The following is a 26,146-nucleotide window of genomic DNA, read 5'->3' on the forward strand; positions in this document are numbered from 1 at the left end:
TAACAGATTGCTGTGCGCCAAGCCTCAGAGCTGCTGCCACCACTGACGTCGCTTAACGAAATTCGGGTGCAATGTGGGACAAAGGAGGGGGACACAAGATACAGCGGAAGACAAAAAAAATTAAAAAGCACCAGAAAAACTGAAAGCATTAACTCAGTATTTCTAGAATGAATTGTATCACTTCCCTGGCAGAGAAAATTTAAACAGGAAGGTTTGGGTGTCTGTTGCTTCTTTTTTAATGCAAGGGTTTGTGGGGTTTTATTTGGGGTTTTTTTAATTAGAGGCACAGTTAACATGGAGCACAGGAAGTTAAGGCATGGAAGTGGCCTTATAGCAAGCCAGACCAGTGGGTCCATCTAGGTCAGTATTGTCTGCACTGACTGACAGTGGCTTCCTGGGGTTTCAGACAGGAGTCAGTTTCAGCTGACTGACTAAAACTATGCACCCTGAATGCTCATATGTTTTACATTGCGGGGGGGGGGGGGGGATTAAAATTCTCAAGGTTTAAAATTTTTGAGGTTAAATTTACGTGGGGGTTTTTTAGATTAAATTTCTGTTTTAAATTTTGCATGTTGTATACTTTATTGTTGTGAGCCACTTTGAGACCTACGTGATGGAAAGTGGGGGATATATACATATATATTTCCCCCCACACACACACAGAGGGACCTGGGCCCCCGAAGCTCCTTCAGTTGCATGAACCTTTCCAAGTTCTTGGAAATTTTTCTCTGAGTCTCCTGGTCTACTTTATGATAGATGAATACAACCCAGCATATTTTAACTTTGCAGCCCACTTAAAAAACCCAGCCAGATGGGTGGGGTATAAATAAAATATAACAACTCCTCCTCTAACGTGAGTTATGACACTTTTTTTAGTAATAATACAGGGCTGAATCATTTTGTTTTCATTTTGGGTAAACTCACTCAGCTTTGTAATACTGCCCATAAGTTTCCATATACCCTAAATATTACTAGCTGAAAACAAAAACTTTCCTAGAAGTACTGCTTGCTCTTAAGACATGACACTGGTCCTTTTTTTTAGTCATTTGCAGTAAAAATATATACATTGAAGATACAGGAAACAGTCAAACACATTCAGAACTACATCACAAGACTGTTTAAATAAGCAGCAGTTAAATTCAGAAACACATTTTGACCTCGTTACAATCTGGAGGTACAGTCCTTTTTCATGGTACATCACAATAATTTAGCTTCAACATGACAAATGAAACCAGAACAACTCGGTAACTAGAGCTCAAATGAAGGTTCATATACTTGTCACTCTCAATGCTATTCTGAAAAGTGGAGAAAGCGAGGGGGGAGACTAGTTCCATGGTTGGCTTGGCTAACTTCTATAGTAGCCAGCAGACGATTAGTATTTAAAGAAATCAAAGAGTGTAGAGTAACAGATGTGGGACCTGCAACAGAAAGTTGCCCTCCTGAGTGCTCCTGATCAGGGTTCCAGCCAGCCAGCCATTCCCTCCTCCACAATAAATACTGTGTTTTGTTCTCTACCTCCATATGCCATTTCCCGTTCCAAAGAGCAGTCAGTATTCCAATGCCGCTGAGAATGCTGTCTTCCTTGCACTGTTTTCTAATGTCCCCCCCACCGCAGAGTTTTCCCCAATAAGGACTTTTTATACTTTTGCAAACCTCAGGGTTTCCCCAAGTCTGGCGATACCTCCTCTCTTGTGGGCAGTGCTGTTTTGACTACACTAGCAACAAAATCCACACCTGAACATTAGAAATATACAGAATGACAGCAAGTGATAGCCAGACCTTTCCCGTCCCCCGAACAGGTGTAGTTGTCATCGTTTTCAATTTATCCACTTGTTTTCTACAGCCACTATTACTCACCCTGAGCCTTAGCTGGTTAATCTTCATTCCTAAAACGTAGGCTGTGTGTTTCCCTACTCTCCTTGTTTCTCATTTTCTACGTCTTTTCTTAGGCAATCCTGCATTTCTGTGAGTTTTCCCCCAAACCAGTTTTGTTCTGAACAAACTGACTGCATTTTAAGCTGGCAATGTGTACATAGCCTTAGTTACATTTGATGAACCAAATTCTTTTTCAGTTGAACTAGCCAGGACAGGTCATACTGCGCAGGCCATATCCTAAACATGCCGTTTAGTTGATTTCCACACAGAACTGAACTGCAAAGCCTAGACTAAAGCACTATGCCCTGGGACATTTCTTCCAAAGTCAGGTAGCCTTTGCACTTAGGGAAGACAGTGATTTATCTCTATTTACTTCCAAGGATCAAGCCTACAACCTTCTCCCCTACAAATATCTGAATCTCTTTCCACTGAAGTAGGGTTTTAATGGCTGCTGAGGCAGGGTGCAGCATTTTACAACCTCTCCCCCCTCTAAAAAGAGAGAAAACCTCTCTTTGGTTTTCTCTCTCTCACCTGACAAAATTTAGCATGTAAACTCCTTAGTGTAGTGACGTGTCTTTCCTCCCAAAACACCACCATCACTGAAACACAAAAACCTCTCTTGCTGCATCTTGTTGAAAATAATTGACCTCCCATCAAATGAAGTCACTTGTTTAATTGAGGCTATTTATTTATTTTGAATTTATACTCCACCTTGTCATCTGAAGATGCCAAAGGCTGCTAACAAAACTCAGAGAGCAGTACTAAAGCAACAAAATCAAATTATTAAAATAAAAGAGGGAAAGGCACACAGAATATGGCAGGTAAAAGTAAACTAACCAGTTAAATTAAAGTTACAGATAGGTAGCCGTGTTGGTCTGCCATAGTCAAAATAAAAAAATTCCTTCCAGTAGCACCTTAAAGACCAACTAAGTTAGTTCTTGGTATGAGCTTTCGTGTGCATGCACACTGTGTATCTGAAGAAGTGTGCATGCACACGAAAGCTCATACCAATAACTAACTTAGTTGGTCTTTAAGGTGCTACTGGAAGGAATTTTTTTATTTTCAGTTAAATTAAAAAACCTCTCATGGGAACAAATGCATGTTCTAAAGGAGATTTTTTAAAAAAAAAACCCATCAAAAGGGACACAATTAAGATTTCCTGAGACAGAGAGTTCCACAAGGTTTTCTCTCCCGTGTCCCTGCTAAACCTTGGCCTCAGATACAAGTAGAATATGCAAGAGAACCTCCACTGCCAACCTGAAAGGACTGGAAGGTTCTTATGGGAAGAAAGTTTATTCTAAATGCCCTGATCCCAAACTGTTAAGGTAATTTAATAACTAGCACATTGAATTGACTCCAGAGGGAAATCAGGAACCAGTGCAACTGGAATAGAAAAGGAGTCACACGATCCAGTGGACTTGTCCCTGCAGAATTTTTTTAGCAGCAGAAAATATTAACAGCTGGTGTTTCCGAACAATTTTCAAATACAGCTCCATGTTCCAGTAAACAAAATAAAAGGTGCTGAGGGTACTTATGTCACTAGGACCAGCTCTGCTTTCTGTAGAAATAGGCACAGTTGATGCACCAAGCTAAACTAAGGAAATGAATCCTTTTTTTAAAAAAATGATATTTATTGAGAATTTAAAATTACAGAGAGAAAAAAGGAAAAGGAAAAGAGAGAGACGGAAAAAAAGAGGAATTAAACAATACAAGTCAATAAAAAGAAAAAAAGAAAAAAAACACACCCAATACATCAAAACCAAAAACAAAAGCAAACGAAAAATTTAAAAACAAGTCCCATATTCCCAAATCTTTATCTTTCGTTAACTTGTTTCATCGACCTCCTCACACCTCCCTTTTTTGTATTCTAGTTATTAATTATCTCAGCAAATCCTTTCATCTTTCACTATATTCTGTCATTAAATTGCCTTAATTTATTTTAACCTTATCTTACCATAAAAAGCCCTAAAGCTTAAAACTTATTTATACATAATTATTTATAGCATTTCTACTAAAGCCAAATAGTTTCATTCCAACATTTTTTCTAACACTCATTAATTTTACAATAATTCTCTAAATGAATGTTTAAACTTTCTTCCAATCTTCCTCCATCGTCTCATCTTCCTGGTCTCGGGTTTTGTCAGTCCTTACTATCCATTCCATCTAGTCCATCAACCTGGTGATCTTCTATCCGAGGCTCTTAAGTCTTTTCCATGTCCCTTCTGCAGGTCTTCTTCATGTTTATACCTGCACTTTACTTTGTCTTCTGCTTATCTTATTCTTAATTTCCTTCCTTTCTCACTGAGGGGTAGATCTCGGGGAGACTCCAACCTGACAATATCTCTATCCCTTCTCGACAGGTCGGCCCATTCTCCATAGTCAGCACTGAAATCCAAAAGATATTTGAAGGCATGTTTCAAATCCCAGAAGTCAAAACATCCCTGCATAGGGGGATCTATCCAACTTCCCATCTCCAAACCAAACAATACTCCATCTCTCCAAATCTGACTTTCTCCAGGTTCAGTAGTCAAAAACAACAGCTTATGTTCCTGCAAGGCCGTGGCTCTCTCCATTTCTATTACTTGAGGTTCAACAACAACCTCCTCCTTTGTCTTCTGCACAACTTGCCCTGTCAAAGCAGATTCCTGGGTTGGTTCCTGAGTGGTTTCTATATAGGTATTCACTGTTTGTCCAAAATTGCTAACTGCAACAGTCATCAAATCCATCTTCTCATGTAGCTGTTCCAGTAAAGCGCTTGTCTTGCAAAAAGCAAGCACTAAGGCTTCTTCTGGTCACATTCTTGTTCAAGGTCAATGTCTGGTTCTCACAATCTTTAATCTCTACAGCTGTAGAGTTCCCCAGATTGACTCCAGCAACAGTTTCACAAGCTCCCTCTAGAGGAAACAATTTCTGTTTGTAGCCGTCTTTTTGAAAGCAGATCCAGCAACAAAATTACTTTCGTTTTTCAAATATTTTGTTCCTTTTAAATGCAAAAGGAAACATTGGAATCAATATGTTTCTCTTTTTTAACTATCTGTCAAGAAACATTTTATTCACAGTCAATGAACTTCCCCAAAGCGTCTGTCTCTGACACCCCGTTCCCAGGTTCAGGACGGTGGAAATTTATCTTTCTTTACTCTCTCTCCTGCAGGCTTAAACTATCTAAGATTTCCCCCCTCTTCTCCTGCTTCCCAGGGGGGTTTGGTAGTTTTAGCTGATGGAGATTTAGTCCTTTGCAAACGACTTTCCCGACTTTAGCTTGCAATGTCTTTGCTTCAATCTATTTACAAAAGCGGAAGGCGGACTTCCTGTTTAGAACCTTCCCGCTTCAATGCCAAATTAAGATGTTTCATAGTCCAATTTTCCGTTTTACTCACAGGTAGTTGTTTAAAGTCCAATTGTCCACAGGAAAAAGTCAGCGCTCTCCGGCAACAGCAATGCGGCTTCACTCCGTGAAAAGAGCAGTTGATTTGAAGCACCGCGCCGCTCACCCCACGTCGCTCCGGATCCCCGAAACCGGCTTTCCCCGCGAGTAGGGGAGGCGCAAAAGGTGCCAGCCGAATCCCATGTCCACAGGCTTCTCCCGCCTGTGGTTTTTAGTGGGTCTCCGCCTCGCCGTGGCGGTCCAGACCCTAATTTCCACGAAGCGGATTCCTCTAAGGAAAGGAATCCTTAGCCATGGCTGCTACATGGAAGCAGCAGTGCTCAATGCAGGAGCACTCTGCAGGATATGGCCCTAATTTTTCGGAGGGAGTGTAACTCTTACCCAAAAAGACAACAGCCCTATTCCAGGAATCAAGTTCCATCCACCAATCTCTTGAGTTGGGCTGCAGTAGAGTCGCTAGCAATGCACCTCAATGTCTAACAACAGCAAGAGGGTCTGAGAGTTTGCTTGAGAGCATGATTCAATAATAATAATAATAATAATAATAATAATAATAATAATAATAATAATTGTACCCCGCCCTCCCCGGCCGGTGCTGCTTCTGGACATATAACAGCTGGTGAAAACTCCTCCAGAGCACCCCAGCTGAGTGTTGTTGCTCTATCCACCTAGGTGACAGCCTAGCAAAGAGAAAAGAAACTGCTCATTCACGGAGATTCAGTATAAGGCTGACCAGGATGTGGGCGGGGGGCCTGGAGGGATGTGGTGCTGCGCTCTCCTCTCCCCCAGCCTCTGGCACTGGGAAGAATCCTCCTGCTAAGATCCAGCTCAAGGCTGCATGTAGGGGGTGGACTGGGGTACCCGCTCCTGTATCCTATTGTTCATCAGCAATTCTCTTTGGAGAACGAGTGCAAGCAAGAGACGCAAGCTACTTCCTAAGGCTCCGAGTCAATGCCACATTCAAAGAGCTTCTTCAGAGCTGCTACCTTCAATCGTCAGTGTTTTCACCCTTTCTTTTACACCCTGAAAACATCTCTGTTGACATTAATCTTCCAGCCGCTTTCTCTCCTGCCCTCTTCTCAATCTGTTAACCTCAGCCCTTAGCTTGTAATATCACTGACACATTGCCTGACTACTTAAATAAGGAGCTTTTTTAAAAAGAGGGAGGGAGGGAGACAGAGAAAAAAGATAGCATTGCTGTAAACTCTGGATGGTGCTTTAGAGAGCAGCTTCTAAATGGGCACTCGCCCGCAGAAGCAGGTTCACAAACAGGGGTCCCACTTCTCATTTTAGTTCAGATCAGGGAATGCTACTCGTCGATGTGCTAAGGAAGGGATTATACACTGCCCTCAGCTTGCGGCTAGTGACTGGGGTCTGGAGGGAAGGTTGATTTTCTCCATTGCATGTGGCTGCCCTCATGAGCTTACATGCTCTGTCAGCGCCCCCAGCAGTCAGGGCACCCCCTCTCTCTCTACAGGTGAAGAAAGAATCCCTGGATAGTAATTAGGATAAATGAGAGAAAAGGTGCCTTCCTCTATTGCAGGTGGCCTTGAACATCTTAGCCTTACTCGCCCAGTTCTTCATTTAGAATAAGAGAATAAAGTGATTTCGGTGCTGTTACTAAAATAAGAGCCAGTAGAATAAGCTCCCAGTCGTTCATCCAAATGGTGAAAGGGTATGGATAGATGTGCCCAATTTTTTTCTTCTCCTGCCATGCATTTACTGCCTGTTCAGTTGCAGATCTCGTCAGATTCAATTCTCAGTCTGTAAAATGGGGGCAACAGTGACCAAGAAGAGGTGAACTTTCCAGTCACCTGCTATGGATTCACTATCAGAGACTTCCATGGTAACATTACTGCAGGAGAAAACTATGATTGGAGAATAGAGTAAATGGGCAAAAGGAGGGCATTTAAATACAACCTGTATATTTCCGTATCTTGTTCATTTAAAACAAAATATATTTTTAGGGCTCAAACTAAAATATGAAATAGGTAAATTAAGTTAAATTAAACTCAAAATGTCAATTCATACTAAAAAAATAATCTTGCAGTGAAACTGCTCCTAAATCTTTTTTAATGACTACTAAAAATGAAATATTTCCCAGTCCTGTTTTTTCAGAAGAAGCTTCATATTCAGAAAAGGTTATCTGAAACAAACACGCCCCTTGTACCCTAGATAGCATTCTCTCTCAAACCTTCATCTGCTTCCCTGAATACTCAGAATTATTCTTTTTTTAAAACAAATAAATAAATAAAAAGCTGGTGAAAAACATCTAAACAAGCAGAGTTTTATGTGTCATATGACACCTAGGCAGGCACCACATTGCCTGACAAAGCAGCAACAGAAACCTTAAGTGCCTTAGTCGGCATTCTTCAGCACATACTATGCCTCCTCTTCTTATGGACAGAGGTAATTCAATCATGCTGTTGCAAACTGATGGTGCCAACCTCAAATGCACCAAAGAGAAGGGAAACCACCAAAAGCTTGAACCCTGTTCCACTCTGAGCCATTTATCTTTTTATATTTTGATGGACTCAAAAAAGGGTTTTTAAAGAATTGTTCTACTGAACACTAATACATGATACTGTGCACGTGTATTACAAAATTCATTAGAGGTTAAGGCTGCATTACTATTTTTTAGTTTAATAAGATAAAGAATTGGGACAAAGTTTGTTTTCAAATTTTCTTCCAAAGCTGATTTCAAGCCACTGTACTCTAGTAGATCACAAATGGCAAAGTGTCAACAGTTATTACATGTGAATTTTAAAATGAAGAATATGCTTTGGAGGCACAATTTAAGGTGCAGCATTTTCCCCCCAGCTTTTCGATTTGACAGACAAGTTTCCATTAAAAACAAATTGTGCAACTATGTTAGGTTCGAAATTTAACACGTAGGGATATATTACATTCCTTAAAAAAAAACAACCTACTATCTTGCAATTAGACAGAGATCAGATCACAAAAATCAGGAAATGTCCATTAAAAGCAGATCCAAGTAAGTCACCAACTTTTGCAAAGCAGTTCTGCATGGAGTATAAACAGGCAAATTCTGCTGCAGCTCTAAGAAATATCACTGAACCATTTGGCTTGACTACACATAAAAGCCAACAGTGCCAATTTCCTGTTCTTTTCTCTTTTCTTTAAAAAATATTTTATTCTATGCTATCTTATTATGAAAAAGCACGTGTACATTTGCATCACCTTAAAGCTTAAACTGTCACTAAGCATGTATCTGAAAGTACTGTCCTTTCTGTATATCCCATTAACAATTTTAGAGAATACCTGTGTTTAATGGTAAAATCCTTTCCTTCTCAACCCAACTGTTTTGAGGAGAAACTTAGTATTGCAAGGAAAGAATTTTCAATATTTACATTACATAATTAACCAGTAAAACAGAAACAATGAAAGCCAGGACTAAGTATCCTTGTTTCACAGTAGCCTCGTATTTAGGCCACCAATTTATAGAAACAAGATGACAGCAGACAACAACCAGTATTTGAAAATTTAATTTTGACTGGGCCCATTTTTATGAAGCAGTAATTTTCCACAGATGCAGCTTTAACTTGCACACACAGTAGATCAGGGACAGGAAAAGAATTTGGATAAATGTCTTCAGAACATGAGAAGATGCCCGTAAGATTGGCATGTTCATTTGTTTACTATTTAATAGCAAATCCAAGGACAAATGATAAAGTGAGTTGGATTTTCACATTCCTCTTCCTAAAAGGACAGGATATTTAGCACATGCCACCAGTCTGCTGTTGAAACACATCAATAGTATCTTCATCTTCCATTTCCAACTGTGCAGGTGTGTCTGTTTCATTAATTGGTTGTCCATCAAATCTGAATCTAATCTGTCTCATTGACAAACCCTGTCTCTCACAATAGGCCTTCATTAGTTTACTTAGTTGTGGGTGCTGTTTTATTTGAAACTGGACCACTGATCCATTTGACCAGCTACTTTTAAATTGATATGGTCATCCTCCATTTTTATTCCTTCCATGGGCTGCTCCTCGGATATGTCGTCGCATCAGGCAAGGACCTCCTCAAGGAGCAAGTCCGAACCTGCTTGGAGCCCGTCTCCCTGTCCTCTCCTCTCCCACCCGCCGCCAATTTTCTGTTTTAACATCGTATCTAGCACATATCACGTTGATATTCTATCAGTACAAAAACAGTGTCTACAACCCACTCTTCGAAGTGTGAAGGCTTGGTTTTGGCTTCTAGCACATGCACATAGTGTCGAACCATGGTTTAGTGTTACATGTGAACCACACCAGACAGTCCTACACAGGGAGGCAAAGAGCACACCAGTTTTGTTAACCAGTCCTATGTTCTGTTGGAAACTGAAATATTGCAGTCTGTATGGTAGGATGTGAACAAACTGAATTCTACATGCCACAGAAGAAAGTGGCTCGGCGGGAACAGAATGTAAGCAAAAAGAGACACATATGCTGCCAAGTGTAGTCCATTTCTGGCTTTAAGCTGTTCATTACTCATATATGCCACAGAAACACTTATTCCAGTGCACAGCCTTTAGTCTTTAAAGTTCAGGGTGTGTGTGCATGCGCGCGCACACACACACACATACACACAATGCGTTACGATTCTCTCTCCCCTTTTTCTATAAGTTGGAAGAAGCCAAGATCATTTTTCGTACATCTCATCCTCCCAAGAAAACTCAGTCTTCTGGTGCTACAGCAAACATATTTCATTTGACAGACATGCACAAATGTACACCAACAACAACAGGACTAAGTCCTCCCTGTCTAAGTAACAGACACTATATATGACAATATCTCAATTCAAAAAAATGTTCTTAAGTATTTTGCATCTATACATGACAGCTTTGTTTTCTTCATGTAAGCAAGGCACAAGATGTGCTTATATGCTTTGCCTTACCAAAAAAATTTCAAATCACTTGACTAGGAAAAACTTTGGCCAGGAAAAACAACAACCAGTCACCTACAAATTAGTGAGCATAGGCAATTAAGTAAAATAGTTAATTCTCTTTTGATTATTAAGCATATCAAGTTCCAGAGAGGAAAAGATCCTTCTCAACTTAAACACATACACTTGCCGTCATCACCGGGCCATGAAAGATCATGGCTGGGATCCCAATGGCACAGCAAGAGAGCTTTGTTGAATAGGGAGGCCTTCTCTAGTCTAAAAGTAGACCTCACCCCACATTCCCCAGTTGACAACCCATTTCTGAAACTCAGGGGGACTTTTTGCAACAGCATCTCATACTGCACAATGAGTGGCAATTAGATGCAGGGGAATCCAAACGAAGGCGGTGGGTGTGTTTGTGTGAGGGCCTGCACCTAATTGGCCCTCACACAAACAAAAGAAGCAGAGAGACCGAGGAAACAGTCCCAATATGTACCTAGATGTCATCCTAAGAAGGACGACCCACAAAAGGGACAGCAAATGTTAGAACAAGAAGGGTTGTTGTTTCTGTTTTTAAGGTGCTATGTTTGTTGCTCTAGATTTTTAAGGAGTTCAGCAGCAGTTTTCAAACACGATACCTTTTGGGCATACAAGTCAGTGTGAAATTTGAAGTAGCTAAATCATGAGGTGGGGAACTGGATCTGGTCGATGGGCCAGATACTCATCTGCACCACCACCCCAACCTAATTAGACATGTGGCTGGGGCTGCCCACCTGCCAATCACTTGACATCACAATCACATGACCCCTTTTGGACAGCAATTTGCAATCACACCGTCCAGATAAAGAGCCTTCCAAATTGCTTCTCAAGAACCAACAACCAGTTGACAGACAAACAGCAACAGAGATTTCTGAGAAATTGCTTCCCAGGTACCACAAGGAAACAATATACATTAAAACTGGCATCTGCAAAATAATGAGATCTTGACAACATAAACTTGTGTGATTGCACAAATACATGAATACACTCCTGCTACATTTGTCCATGTGAGCATGGGTTATGTCATATGCTGTAGCACATACCAATCGTAAACAGCGGAATGCAGGATCACTTATATCCAGGATTACCACCTTCATATATTACATTTTTCTTTAGAAAGCGAGCACCTCAACACAAGTCAGAACTGCTCATGTGGACAAAAATGTGTTTGGGGAACCAACTCAAAGACACAACAAAGATTAGTGACTTTAAGTCAGCAAATACTCTTCATGAGTCCAGGGGTATCAGCAGTAACATTTATGCAACACTCAAGAAGTTAACTCTTAGCTTACACACTCAAAAGTTGCTGATTTAATAGAAACACGGGAAGCTGCCTTATACTGAGTGTTTTCTGGCTCAATACAGTGGTACCTCAGGTTACGAAGTTAATTCATTCCGGAGGTCCATTCTTAACCTGAAACCGTTCTTAACCTGAGGCGCGCTTTCGCTAATGGAGCCTCTCACTGCCGCCGTGCGATTTCCATTCTCATCCTGGGGCAAAGTTCTCAACTCCAGGTTAGCGGAGTTTGTAATCCGAAGTGTTTGTAACCTGAAGCGTTTGTAACCCGAGGTATCACTGTACTGTCCACCACTGACTGGCAGCAGATCTCCAGAATGTCCCAGCTGGGGATCAAACCTGGGACCTTCTTTATACAAAGCAAATGCTCTACTGATGAGCTATGGTCCTTCTCCATACGCTACGCCATTTCCCCCCTTGTATGTAGGTGACAGAAGCCATATGCATGAATAAAACAAACACCACAGTAAAGATATGCCGCTCTGGGCAGAGATAAGGAGGAATTCTAGAAGCACTTACCTCTCTCTTTTAGGAGTGTGGACTGATAGTTGTCCATTTGTTGAGGCATGTGAGTTTATTATTAAGGAGGCCTTAGAGGAGGCCGAGGAGGAGATGCATGTTGTCGACAGGTCCAAACTGCTGTGGTTGTTGCTTGCGGCTTCCTCTGCTGTGTGAGAACCCGTCACTTCCTTCCAGAGTTGCTGCAGTTCATTTGGAATCATGCCTGAAACAAAATTGAATAGTGAAATTAATTAACAGCTAATTTAGCCATCTTCAAACAGTAATTAATATCAAAGCCGGAAAACAAAACCTAGTCTGGGAGGTTATTTTTCTAATTCCAAGGACCAAGTAATAAATGCCACATAAACACCACTGAATTGGAGCAATAGTAATGCTGCCTGCCAAGTCAACGTTTCCCACAAACTGCATGTCCCTGCGGTTGATTAGCTAGGTAGGCTTCACTGTTATAGTAAACTGGAAGGCGGGCAACACGGAGGTCCCATTGCAGTCAATACATCAAAAGCCAAAAGATAGTTTTTAAAGGCTATTTCTAGTCCTCACTGAAGACGTGAATACAGGAATATGAAAGGCTCAGACATAAGTAAAGAAAATCATGGCATTTCCCTTATTTTATTTTTTTATCACTTCATGATGAACTTTCACATTTAAATAATGCAATACTTTTAAGTCCAATGAGTCAACCAACCTGGGCTGGCTGCATGTTTTAGAGAGCCTTGAGCAAAGTGCTCTCTGGTGGATTGATGGGTTAAAGGTAAAGGGACCCCTGACTGTTAGGTCGTCGCGGACGACTCTGAGGTTGCGGTGTTCATCTCGCTTTACTGGCCAGGGGAGCCAGCGTACAGCTTCCAGGTCATGTGGCCAGCATGACTAAGCTGCTTCTGGCGCAACAGAACACCAAAACCAGAGCAGCGCATGGAAACGCAGTTTACCTTCCCGTCAGAGCGGTACCTATTTATCTACTTGCACTGGTGTGCTTTCGAACTGCTAGGTTGGCAGGAACAGGGACTGAGCAATGGGTGACCATTTAGGTTAATGGCTGAAGAAGTTGTCTCAACAGAAGTGTTAACTGTTTTTAAAAACACACACAATACAACAGCAGCAGCAACATTTTTGTATGTGTGAATGTAACAGATTTAGGAGAATTGCTGACGTGAGAGCAGAACAAGTTACATTCAGAATAGTGTGCTGCCAGCCCATGACATTAGAACAGAGATGGCATTTTTGTGTGCAATTAAGCTAGGACTTTTCAATACAGAGAGATTTGTGCTTCCTCATGTGGCGTTCTCTCTTAAGATCTACCAGACAACAGGTGGCAGTGCTACGGCTACGGGGGAGGGGGGCTGGGGGCAGGGATTTACAGCCTGCAACCATCCAAAAATGCATTATGGGAAAGAACAGTCAAGCCACCTAGCTATTTTATCAATTGTGAACTTGCAAACCAAATTGGCTTTGGGGAGATAATTCATGATTTTTAGCAAGGACCAGGAAAAAATAAAGCTTTGAAGTGAATTGGTGAGTTTATACATGGTTTGCAGTCATACACTCATTTCAGAAATATTATTTAATGAGAATGTATGTATGGGATGATATTGGTTTATGTATGTGAAGGGACCCTATTGTAAGTTTGTACTGGGTCCAAAAGAATACACTTCAGCCCTGTGACAAGCTCAATCACTGTCAGCTTTAACATGGCACAGCTTCTTGAATATCCTTACAGACTCATTACTTGTCACCTATGATTTTAGGCCTTAATACACAAACAACCTTTCATGCTTTACGTCAAGCTATTTGGGACACAGGACAAACAATTTACTCAACATATACAATTCCTGGGGGAATATATATTGAGAGAGTGGAAACTAGTTAAAACAGAACCTTTTATTATTGATAGGCCCATTCTCTTAATCACAATGGGAAGTAAAGTTCCAACTGAGGTTTTCCTTGCAAGATTTCTATTGCAAAACAATTATTGGCTGCTTTCTGAAGGAGAATCTAAATAAATGGTGCTTCATTTTCTAAGAGACTTGGCGACAGATGCATTTTAACCTCTCTTCAGAAGCAAGGAAGGTCTTCAAAATAAATTTATTCATCTGTGTTATTATGACAACATGAACCACAATGGTACTAATTTTGTGCTTAAGTTGTAAATGATGACAAATAGCTTTGTTATTAAATACAGTTTTTATTAATCACTTTTAGACATAAATTATGAATTCACATTGTCTTCATGAAATGCTTTTCGAATTTTAACAGTCAAATTGATTATACCATGATTATTTCATTAACACACCTATCTTTCTCATTAATTTTGGTTTCTAGCACTGCTCAGTTAATTGATGGATGTGTCTAGCTTAAAAAACCCTGCAAGTTTCTATATAAGTAACACTATTATTATTACTGTCATTTCTTGATCAGTGCTAATGAGCCATTGGAAGTGAAATAAAAACATACTTTTTAAAAAAGAAGAAATACTGTTTAACAAGGTAAGTTCAAAATGGTGTAAGCCACCAATTTCATATTTTGAAGAAATTACAGTTTAATATGACATCCCATAAAGGTTATGCGTGCCAAAATCTGAGAGTCGTTTGTTCTACTGTTGTAGACTGGCATGGGCATACGGGACAAGATGGAGTTTTAAGTTTTAAAAGCATGTAGAATCAGTCATGTTTTCAAAAATAAAATTGATTTCTTTTGAAGAACTTGGAAGTCTAGGTGTCAATGGATGCAACTGCTTTGTTTCAACCTGTACTCTGTTATCCTTGCTTTTTTTCAAGGGTGGGGAGGAGAATCTGCCATTTTTAAAATATACATCCGTGTCTGAAACAGACATGTCTCTTACCAAACCTAAGGCATTAAAGACAGTATACAATATATTCATTTGAAACACATAATAAAAAATGCCAAGGTCTAAATTTAATTTATTTTTGTCATTTAGAATACAATGGCTAGATAATCATCTCAATGTGATCAGCCAAACATCTTTACTTTGCTAAACTGTTAAAGATTTTAATTATGCTAGCTTTGGAGAGCACTGGTCTAATGAGGCGATAGACTCCAGAGAATCTAAGTGGTTAAGAACTGTGAAATGAGTCTGATAGGATTTTTTTTATATTCACCGTGGATCGTTTGCATATCAAAGAGGAGTAAATTATTGCACGACAGACCAATAACCTTCCCCGCCTTTCTGAGAGTAGCATTAACGAAAACATTTGGTCTTTGCTAGTGGGCCGCCTAAAAATATATATGCAAAAATGCTTTTTAAGTGTTTGCAATTAGTACATATTCTAAAATACACTTCGGTTTATACATTAAGTGATCAGATAGTCTAAAGATGCATCTATTGCTATAAAGTCATTCCTTCTCCTTTCATAAAAATCAAATGCCAATTATATTTTGATGGATTTTGTCCCATATGAGCATTTAGTTATTAGACATATTCAATTATTGCCTGTCCCTTGAAATTAAACCTCTGAGGCAATTTAAACAAAGAGAAAGGTCACGACACAATCCTGTGTCCTGTTTAGCTGCAACTGGGCTATTATTTTCAAACACCTTGCAAAGTGACAGTGTGGGATGTATTTTTAGCTAACACGCTTGACAGGACTGTCTCCACACTAACAATTACCTGTGAATATGACTGACCCTTTCACCACTGTTTACTCAGTTGAAACAATAGTGAATGGACTTGTCTGTTGATGGGAACATATTGATAATAGAACACATGAGTCAACATCATTTTTATTTTGGGAGGATACACGGATATGAGAAAAAGACATTTGCCGTTATCATTACTGTTACCATTAGCTATTATAAAATCTTCGTATACATAACTCTAGATTTTCAAACTGAGATGATGCTGTGTGTTTCTGCTTGATTGTTGTTGATTTATATGACAAAAAAAACTGAATACCACAGAAAGTCTCTCGATACATCAAGGGCAAAGGGGGCAATTAGCAAGCTGCAACATCTACAGCAGGATTTGTCCACTATATAACAGATGGGCAATTCATAACATTAATGAGAACTGTCTTTGTACAACAAAATCTAAACAAATTCCACAATTTTGATATAAAAGGCAAAGAAAATATCTGTAACTGCAGTTGGAGGTGGTCACCAGCATAAGGACTGCAGATCAGATTGAATTATGCAACAGAATCTAATTATGATGTCACAGAGATCCAAGTGACATAATTGTCCCCCAAACCAGGACAATGCTATTATGAACTCTTCAACAAGTAATAGTTTTCTTCTTTAGCACAAACTCCATGGATAATTTTATCTGACAGTTGAGAAATGTTGCAGAAAGTTAGTTACTGCTAAATCAAACCTAAGGGCTGATTAAATATAGTGGCCTCTGCTACTAGCAGAACCTAAGAGGTGGGAATGATACAATCACGATGAACCCACCGACACTAGAATATTGTAATATCAGAGAGAAATCACATTTTTTTAGCTTCTAACATTGGGCTCATAGTTATTAGCATTCTAATTTATGTTCCAGCAATTTGGTAGGTACAAATTGAGAGCACAGGCATGTATCTATCTTCGAACCACATCAAATAGATAAAATAAGGTAAAAGGTAAATGACCCCTGGACAGTTAGGTGACTATGGGGTGCAGCGCTCATCTCGCTTCAGGCCGAGGGAGCCGATGTTTGTCCATAGGCAGCTTTCTGGGTCATGTGGCCAGCAGGACTAAATCACTTCTGGCGCAACGGAACACTGTGACGGAAGCCAAAGCACACAGAAATGCCATTTATCTTTCTGCCACAGTGGTACCTATTTATCTACTTGCACTGGTGTGCTTTCGAACTGCTAGGTTGGCAGGAGCTGGGACAGAGCAACGGGAGCTCACTCCATCCTGGGGATTTGAACTGCCGACTTTCGGAATCCTAATATGTTTCCTTGAAAGTGAGGTCCACTGAGATTAGAATCAGAGTACCTTCTATTTTGGTATTGTGTAGTTCTGGTGTTCTAGGTTTGGTTGTTTAGGATGCTTCTTAAATGAAGTTTGCTTTACAGCTGATGCTGAGTACAGACTAGATTATTGATGCATTTGAATGTAAGGGCAGGAGTGATTACACAAATGTTTCAATGTTATATATGCTGTTTTATTGCAAAGCAATGGATTGTAATTGATTAAACCTTTTTAAATGTTTTGCCGCAGAGCTCTTTGAAACAAGCAAGAAATGCTGCATCATTTGTAGTTGTTTTTGTCATATTTACCAATATAATTTCACCTCTAAAATGCAGAAACGGATTGAATGGCTTGTATTTTTAAGAACAAATGTACTTCCGTCTAGTAAAAGATTCTTTTTGTACTTTAAAACAGTTGCCAGTTACAAAGGGTGTCTATACTTTAAGCGTTCATTGCCAATTATTATTACAGACTGGAACTTTCACACTCTTCTTCGTTGCATTTTTTTTTTCTGTGAGAGAAGTATCTTCTTCATTATAGAAGAAAATGCAGCCAAAGGCTTAAAAAATGTATGTTGTGGGGACAGCTGACAGATTACTGTTCGTGGAACTCGATTTTCCAACCCCAGGTACTCACTGGCTCAAAGACAACTTGAGTTGCTCAACCTCTTTTTGTCCTTGTACCTCCATACCCAGGTGACCATGTTCAAGCAAGCAGAAAGTTGATTTAAACCTCGTAACGACATCAGTTTTTAGCCATCAGATCTCTCCAATAAAGGAAAGGAATGTGTTGCATTCTGACCTGTCTGAATTCTCAAGTTACCTTTCCCCTGTCTTTTCCACAACACAACAGCACCCCCGAATCATAATAGTGTGAAAGGGGGGAGGGGAATAATAACATAACTGAAATTAGCCACCAACACAACCCAAACTGCCTTTGTTTTGTGTTTGCTTGATCTCTAGTGCTCACCCCCTTTTAAATATGCTTCCTCCTAATGTGATAGGAATTAATAGTTGTACTACACTGCGAAGCCTATCAATCAATGCCCCCGACTGCTGAATTACCTACTGGTGTCTCTGATGTGTTGCTGCGCAGATTACACTTCATGCATCACCACATTCATTTCTTTCACATTACACATGACCGTGTCTTGTCACTGCCCAATTGCACTCTTTTGGACAGCTTAACTGATGTACTATATACAATGAGCATCACCAAGCAAACTTAACAGTATAGAAACTGTGGGAAAAAATTTGGAAGGCTGAAGCCTGAGTCCAGGGGTGGGTATGCAAGAACAGCTTGTGATGTTTCTTACCAATAAATCTGGAGGTATAATTAACTTGTACTGTAATTTTTTTACATGTACAAAACCGGCAATAGTCTGCATGCCTTCTCCTGCTTTTCCCCCCTAGGGTTTTTACTTTATTTTTTCTTACTCATCCATATTGTCCATAATGTGCCAAGTAAATTTCCCAGTAGTCTCAACCTCTCTCAGGAACAGCGGGAGTTTGGAGCACATAACCAACACCAACCCTTCGATAAAAACCACTAAGTATTTGAGCCTGTTCAGTCATTACCTGGCATGTAGGATTCTATCAGGAAAGAAATCAAAAGCATGCTCCCTCCATTGACCTCAGTGCAGGAAAAAGGTAACAAGTGCACTGAGAGACCACGTGTTCAGATAAATGCAAGACATCGTGATTCAGTTAATTAATTTTCTCCAGAGGAGAAACAGAAAAAATAATATATGAGCAAGAAGGTTGCTCTCAAATCTCATCTGCTATGTACCCAGAAACAACTGAACAGGTATTTTGGGCAGTAAAGGTGAATTTAGGATTGGGGTGGGGGAAGGAGGAAAAAAGTCTATCACTTGTACAGTGGTACCTCGGGTTAAAAACACCTCGAGTTACAAACACTTTGGGTTACAAACACTGCTAACCTGGAAGCAGTACCTCGGGTTAAGAACTTTACCTCAGGATGAGAACAGAAATCGTGCAGTGGTGGCAGAGGGAGGCCCCATTAGCTAAAGTGGTACCCTCAGGTTAAGAATGGTTTCAGGTTAAGAACAGACCTCCGGAACGAATTAAGTTTGTAACCAGAGGTACCATCTGTACTCAATTACGGAGGTAAGGAAGTCACAGCAATTCTTTTTCTGATAGCCCACATAGCTACTGTTTTCAGAAGATTGCAGGAGGCATGTTTTAGCTAAATTCAATGGGTGTCAGGAGATGGATTTCATTAAGGTCCCCCTGATATTTCTCCCTGCAATTTGAGTGCTGTCTATATGTGAATGTAGAAAGTGTGGTGATATGCTGTGAAAAGTGTCAGTTCCTGATTTCTGCCCATTACATTGCTGTAAGATGCACACACAGCCTCACAGCAACACGCTATGTACAAGCCATCCAAACAATATGAAGTAGAGATACTACATTTTATTTCCAATTTTCTTCTTCTTTAAGAGCATAAAAGCTTTCAAGTTACACAGAACTCTTCATCTGCGTAACTTTTAACTTTTCTTATATGCTTTTAATGTTGCATATTCTTACAAAGCTAATTGGGTTGGAAAGCATCAGTTCAACTATTCCCCGGTATCAACCATCACTTACCTGCTGCACAAAATAAAGCTGTTATAACACAGACTTGATAAGGCCTGAAATTCAGTTTTGGAGGCTTCATTAGGACAAGGAACCTAAACCTAATTCTCCAAGAGGTAGATCCATCCATTAAGTAGAAAAATGCAAGACACTCAGAAGTGCTTTCCAAGTATTATATACCGTATTTTTTGCTCTAGGAGACTCACTTTTTCCCTCCTAAAAAGTAAGGGGAAATGTGTCTGCGTCTTATGGAGCGAATGCAGGCTGCGCAGCTATCCCAGAAGCCATAACAGCAAGAGGGATCGCTGCTTTCGCTGTGCAGCGATCCCTCTTGCTGTTCTGGCTTCTGGGATTCAGAATTCCCCCCCCCCCTTGTTTTCCTTCTCCAAAAACTAGGTGCGTCTTATGGTCTGGTGCGTCTTATGGAGCAAAAAATACGGCATTTCTCTAGCGCTGGATAGATTTGTCAAATTAGTGTGAAGCCTGTGAAAGCTTCATTTCACAAGGCAGCAGTCCTCAACATGCCACACGTACCTTGAGCAAGTGGCTGCAATGGCAAGGTAGGCTGGCCAGGCTGAATCGTCAGCAGACCCTGGCGCTGCAAAGACAGGAGGTGCTGTTGCTGCAGTTGTTGCATCTGCAAAAGCTGCTGCTGAAAGGCCAACTGCTGTGAAGTCACCTGTTGCTGCTGGGGCTGTGAAACAAAAGAAGAAGAAAAAAAGAAATTATGGGTGGAATCCAGCATAGTGCCAAGTGAACGTTTCGTCAGTAACGATGGCTGGAAACAATTCTCTGTGGGGCATAACCAGAGCACCACCACCAAAAAGGCCCTGTAGCAGAACATATACTTATTGCTGCAAAGCAGACCTGCACAACTTGGGTCCCACTAGCTAAATCTGACTGCATACCAAGGACTTGATAAATGCTGATTTTACTGCCCCTTACACGTGTAAAACCAAGGGAGATGTCAAGCACATGGCTAGCTACATTTCACAGCTGGTAGGCCACATTCAGCTTGGTGAGTCCAGCAGCGCAGGCCTGCTGTATAATCAGTTTCCAACAAACCATCACATTCGGGGAGAGAAGGTATCTGATCTTGACATGTAAAGAGTGTCCAGTGGCCTGATGCCCAGAGGGAGGTTGCATTACAGTATCTAAATTTAGTCTACCAGAAAAACTTGGACTGGGTTTTTGGAAGACAGAGTCTATGTTCCATAGCACTGAATGGAACCCACAAAGGATACTTCTCACTTTTCTAGAAAACCATATTCTGATTGGCAGGCTTGCAGGGGGCAGGGCTGTATGTACCATATTTAGCCTCTCCCTTCTCTGATCAGTACAGTACCATTGCATCTTATGTGGGGGTTTGGTACCAAGGGTTCCTTGTATATGCAAAAACACGTATTGTAATTATTAATAAAATACTAAGCAACACAGTATGTATTGTTGCATGTATTTATGTGCTGATTACCTTAGGAAAATATAAGGGTATACTTGTATAATATTACACAGTACATAGAATAAAGCATAAAATGAAAGACATGTTTGCATTTTTAGAGGAACTGGTAAAAACAAACATGCTTCTCATGAAGATCAAGGCACGAGGGGGGGGGGCGGAAATCTGTGCAAGTTAAGTTCAACATTGAGATTTGCAGAAAACTCCACCCCAAAATGCAGCTGCATATATTTCAATATATGTATATTAGTATATTCAATATATGTATAATAGTATATTTCAATATAACCCAGTCATAAAGACATTAACGAAAGTTTGCTTTGCAAATTGGGTGGGGTGGGGATGACAAGTGTTTGTGGCTGGGTGTGGAGTAGAAGAACTGTGGATTTAGCATTGACGCTGAAAACACATCACAAGCTAAGCATGTGCACACAGACACCTTGTTCCTTAATGTTAAGCGTTGTCTTCCCTATGACAGGAAAGTGGGAGGCAGGAGGGGGGGTTGTTATGGGGGGAAAATAATGTAATATTTGCTAAGAAAGGTGGGAGGAGCAGCATAGTCTTTTTCAAAGTGCTGATCTGTCTGGGATTCCACTGCCCTATAGGTGTGCTTCGTACTTTCAAACATATATGAAGAAAGAGCACAGGCTGAAGTTGCTCATGAATATATGGCGGGCACTATCTCAGAGGCAAACTTCTTCGTTCCAAGTGTAGGGATGGGAGAGGCTGCAGTTTCCTAGCCAAAGGCACTCTGCTCCCTCAATTCTCTCTCTCTGTGAAGCCCCCTTTTGTTGTTTTAATGTATTTTTAATATTTTGTTGGAAGCCGCCCAGAGTGGCTGGGGAAACCCAGCCAGATTGGTGTATAAATAATAGATTTCATTATTATTATTATTATTATTATTATTATTATTATTATTACCATCATCTTTCCCCTTAGATTAAAATGTCTGGTCAATCTTTATTGCTGGCCATAGAGAAGATTTCAAAAAGGCCTGCACCCATCCTGTCCACTATTCTGTTAAGAAAAAATTCTGCAGCCTGCTAAATTTTCAACACAAGCTGTAACCCGGCTTCTATCAAACAACCATAGTTGGTGTTAACCACAGTTTGTCAGTTTGGGTGCCTCAACAGGCTGTGGTTAAGTACAAATGGAAGCGAATGCTCCTAAGCTCTTCCTTGCGTCGGGTGGGGTGGCTCAATCTTGTCATGCTGAAGTTATGGTTTAGTTTGATGTCTGAAGAGTATTAAAGAGAAAGAGTAAACAATTCCTCTGGGCACACCCCATATAGTTCTTTGAATTCTGTCCAAAGTCTGACTGTATGACTTATAGATCATTCACGCATAATCTGTATGGATTTTATCCTGACAAATAAATGCAACGATGAACATGTTAAAATAAAAATAAAGTCTGTGTGATTGACACCCTACTTCTTCCAGCTTTGTGCCAAACTGGCATGTATGTATGCCATGCGTGGCTTGGGACGGTTCTTCACTGCTAAAGCAGACTGCACAGGAATATCTGGTGTTATGTTTAAATTGGACAGGATTCTTCTATAGTGGGGCAGGCGGGGGGGGGGAGAGAATGCAACAATGGAATTGTATTCTTATATCTTTTTTACAAGATGCAGTTGATAGCTCACAACCTTGTTGACAGTGAAGTTCTTGTGAACTTTGGCGCTGAAAAGTCAAAGCGCAGAAAGCAGCATTACGCCAACATATCATATACACTTAATTTTAATGAAAAATAACCCCACGCTATGCTCTATTTACTTATTAAAGAATTGTCTCAGCTATTAAGGCTCCAATTGGCTAATTTATTGCATTTTGCATAGTAGCTCTCTCTGTCATGCAATCAATCAATTCACAGTTCTCTCTCCTGTGTTATTCCACTTAATATTTTTTTTTAACTTCAATGCTTGGGGAGGAGGAGAATTATTCACCCTCAGAAGAAGACTAAGTTGCTATATTCCACTGGGATCTTAACCCTGAACCTCTGAGGTGTAAAAGAACATGTTGCTTTTTCACTGCTGCACCCAGAGAAGCTTTTAACTACTCTGTTTATCACTTCTGACATAAATAAATGAGAAAAAAATCAGACCTTTGAAGAAGAAAAACTTCATCTAATATTGTTAATTAGCCATGACAAACGATGAAATAACATTGTAAATCTTTCATAGAAACAGCCACTAGATTTTAATTACACACATTCATAATTTAGCAAACAACATCTTATTTGAATGCGTTTAATATGTACAGTACTCAAGGCTTCAGAGTCCTTAATTTTGTTTCACTTAAGGAAGCCTTTAGGTTCTGCTCATCTTGTATTTTATTTGCTTTGTTCTTCTAAAACCATAGAAAATGCCTTTGCAGTTTTGATAAATATCTTTTTATTTATTGTACAATGACACGAGGAAAACTTTGGTTCCGTAAAATATCAATGCATCGTGCCAATGTTTAGCTATTCCTTAAGCCAGCCAAAAAAAAAAAAAAAAAGTTAATGTAGATTTCCTCAGTAATTATCTGAGTGATAGAAAGATAATACAGCACACTAGAACAATAAATAGTAGGAAATTATCTAATATCCCTAATCTGTTAGGAATCATATCAAGGTGGAGGTCTGCAGAGCTTTTGTAGCTAACATTTGCAGAAAGAAAGTTAACCCTTGACAGAGAGAAACATATATAATCCATATGACAGCAGAACTGAGGGAGAGGGGGAAGGGAAAGGAAGGGTGTGTGTGAAAAAACGCATGGCATTTGGAATAACTCCATTTGCCTTTAAGAGGTCTATCTGTGCACTTTGATTTTAAAACACCTCCCCTTAAAAACAAGCCATTGGTATAAATAGCTAAAAATTAGTTATAAGAACTATTCAGAAAGTATTAAAAATGTGAGACAGTGATTGATTTATTTTCTTTTCTTTTTTTGCATCTGATTCATTTGAACTCCCCCCCCCTCTTTCTCCTTTATATACCTAGCCAAAATGAATAGAAATCACTCGAGAACCTAACTGTATTCCTAGGATTCCAAAGGAAAAACAGGAGCGAAGGTGAGTAGAGCTGGAAACCTTCCCTGCTCAACATATACATTAATTCTATTGGGAGAAGGGAAAATAAACTCGGATTGAGAATCAGGTCACAAGTATGTTGGTCAACCAGAGGGCTGATTGTCCCGCAACACGTTGTCAAACCTAGTCTAAGGGGGAAATGGCACAAATCTAGATTAATGGTGGAAACCACAAGCATGTAATGGGATAGAATGCTACAAGTTCAGTCCTTGGTGGTAGATAAACTGCATTATTTTATTATGTTTGCAGTCTCCATGTAAGAAGCGTACCACAGATCAACCCTGAGTTGAAGCTGACAATGTGAATAATCTGGCTGACTGGCTGGAAGGAAGCGGGAGTGGGGCAGGGAGTGGGGGACAAAGGCACTTGAGCACAAAAATGGGCACCCTTGAACATCTTCCACCGCCCTTGAACATCTGCAGATGGTTTAAAGCAGGCATCCCCTAACTCGGCCCTCCAGATGTTTTGGGTCTACAACTGCCATCATCCCTAACAGGACCGGTGGTCAGGGATGATGGGAATTGTCGTCCCAAAACATCTGGAGGCCCGAGTTTAGGGATGCCTGGTTTAAAGAAAGGAAGAATGAAGTTTCTGTGGACCATGGAGGAGCTGGGTATGGAGAAAGGAAAATACAGTGGTACCTCTGGATACGCACACCTCTGGTTGTGTATCCTTCAGGACGTGAACGCGGCAAACCCAGAAGTATTTTTCCTGGTTTCAACACGCAGTCATGCACAGAAGCACTCTATGTGCCACGAGCATGTGCACAAGCGCTCTACCACGCCATGCGCATGCGCAGAAGTGGCAGCTCCGGTTGAGAATTCCTCAGGATCTGACCGGAGCTCCAGAACAGATCCCGTGCGCAACCAGAGGTATCACTGTACCATCCGATAACCTTGCAGATTTCCCTGCTCCTCTCACAATCTATCATATTTTTCCGTGTATAAGACTGGGTTTTTTCCCTTAAAAAATAATGTCAAAAATTATGGGGCGTCTTATACATGGGGCCATCTTCCCACATTTTCTTAAATCTGAGTCCCCCAAAATAGGGGGCGTCTTATATATTGAGGGCGTCTTATAGATGGAAAAATACGGGCGTCTTATAGACGGAAAAATAGACGGGGAAAAACGGTATGGCCTTGCCCTGACGTTTCTGCTAATAACCTAGAGATAGCCCTTGCCTGCTTGATTTTTCTATACGGACCCGGGAATGGGGAGCCAGTGGCCCTCTGGATGCTGTTCGACTACAACTCCCATCACCACGGATCACTGGCAGTGCTGGCTGAGGCTGATGGAACTTGGAAGTTCAAAGTTGTACCTTAGGTTGCCTTGCCCTGATATAGGCAGACCAACCTACAGTGAAGTCGGATACATTCTGATGGTGGTGAAAATGCTTCCGATAACTATTTAAAGCATGCCACAGCAACTATACTAACAGAGCCATTGAAACTCCCCATACCACGCACTGTGGAGGTGGCCCTTCACTCAGCTCTGCTATAGAACATATGGATGGCCCATTGGCAGTTCTCCCGGCAGAAGAGCCCCAAATGGGGCACATTGAGGGTGGGGAAGGGGCGAGGTTGAGCCAACCTGGGATCCACAAAAGGTCTCACTGCTGGCAGTTGAGTTCACTGGTGACAAGGAGTAGTCAAAATGATAGGAGCTATTTGTGTGTGTGTGTGCTGTTAGTTGCTAAGGCCCATTTATCTGGGAGTAAACCCTATTGAATTAAATTAGACTTCCTTCTGAATAGACATCAACAGGACTGCACTCTAAGTGGCTTATTTTGCGGGGATTTGGGAAATATTGCCTTCCACATACTTCGTATTAGCAACCAATTTCAGGCCTATTACTCTACCCACTGAGAAAGTTAATTGATTTTCTGTCTGAAAAACCCAAATCTACAGCCAGAACAACAAACATGTAAATAAGCTGAAAAGTCGAGGGCATTTCAGTTTTAAACCAGCATGCCCCGAGATGATCCAACTGTTCCTGATTTTTCCTGAAGTTATTGGATTAATATAAATCACTAGGATAGTTAAACCAGTGTTTAATAATTTGTTCAGCACCTCAGATATTAATCCTTGTGAAAAATTCATACTGTAA

General features: G+C 40.5%; 1 protein-coding gene and 1 pseudogene across 20 annotated transcripts in view; both read right to left on the reverse strand.

Annotated features, from left to right (window-relative positions):
* FOXP1 (forkhead box P1) overlaps positions 1–26,146 on the reverse strand; it is a 569,345-nt gene that overhangs the window by 93,857 nt on the left and 449,342 nt on the right. For all 19 annotated transcript variants that reach the window (XR_014005113.1, XM_081184115.1, XM_081184128.1 and 16 more), the window contains 2 exons: positions 20,051–20,210; positions 12,003–12,207 (listed from right to left, as the gene is read on the reverse strand). Coding sequence is in view for 18 of the 19 variants with exons in the window: in XM_081184115.1 (XP_081040241.1) it covers positions 12,003–12,207; positions 20,051–20,210 (365 nt within the window). In the remaining variant the exon portion in view is untranslated. The remainder of the gene's footprint in view (positions 1–12,002; positions 12,208–20,050; positions 20,211–26,146) is intronic.
* On the reverse strand, positions 8,651–9,290 carry LOC308579697 (small ubiquitin-related modifier 3 pseudogene; annotated as a pseudogene). Its single transcript has one exon. The product of its transcript is annotated as a small ubiquitin-related modifier 3 pseudogene (transcript).

The sequence above is a fragment of the Podarcis bocagei genome (assembly GCF_964188305.1).
Source record: "Podarcis bocagei genome assembly, chromosome: 2".
In the NCBI taxonomy this organism is placed as follows: Eukaryota; Metazoa; Chordata; class Lepidosauria; order Squamata; family Lacertidae; genus Podarcis; species Podarcis bocagei.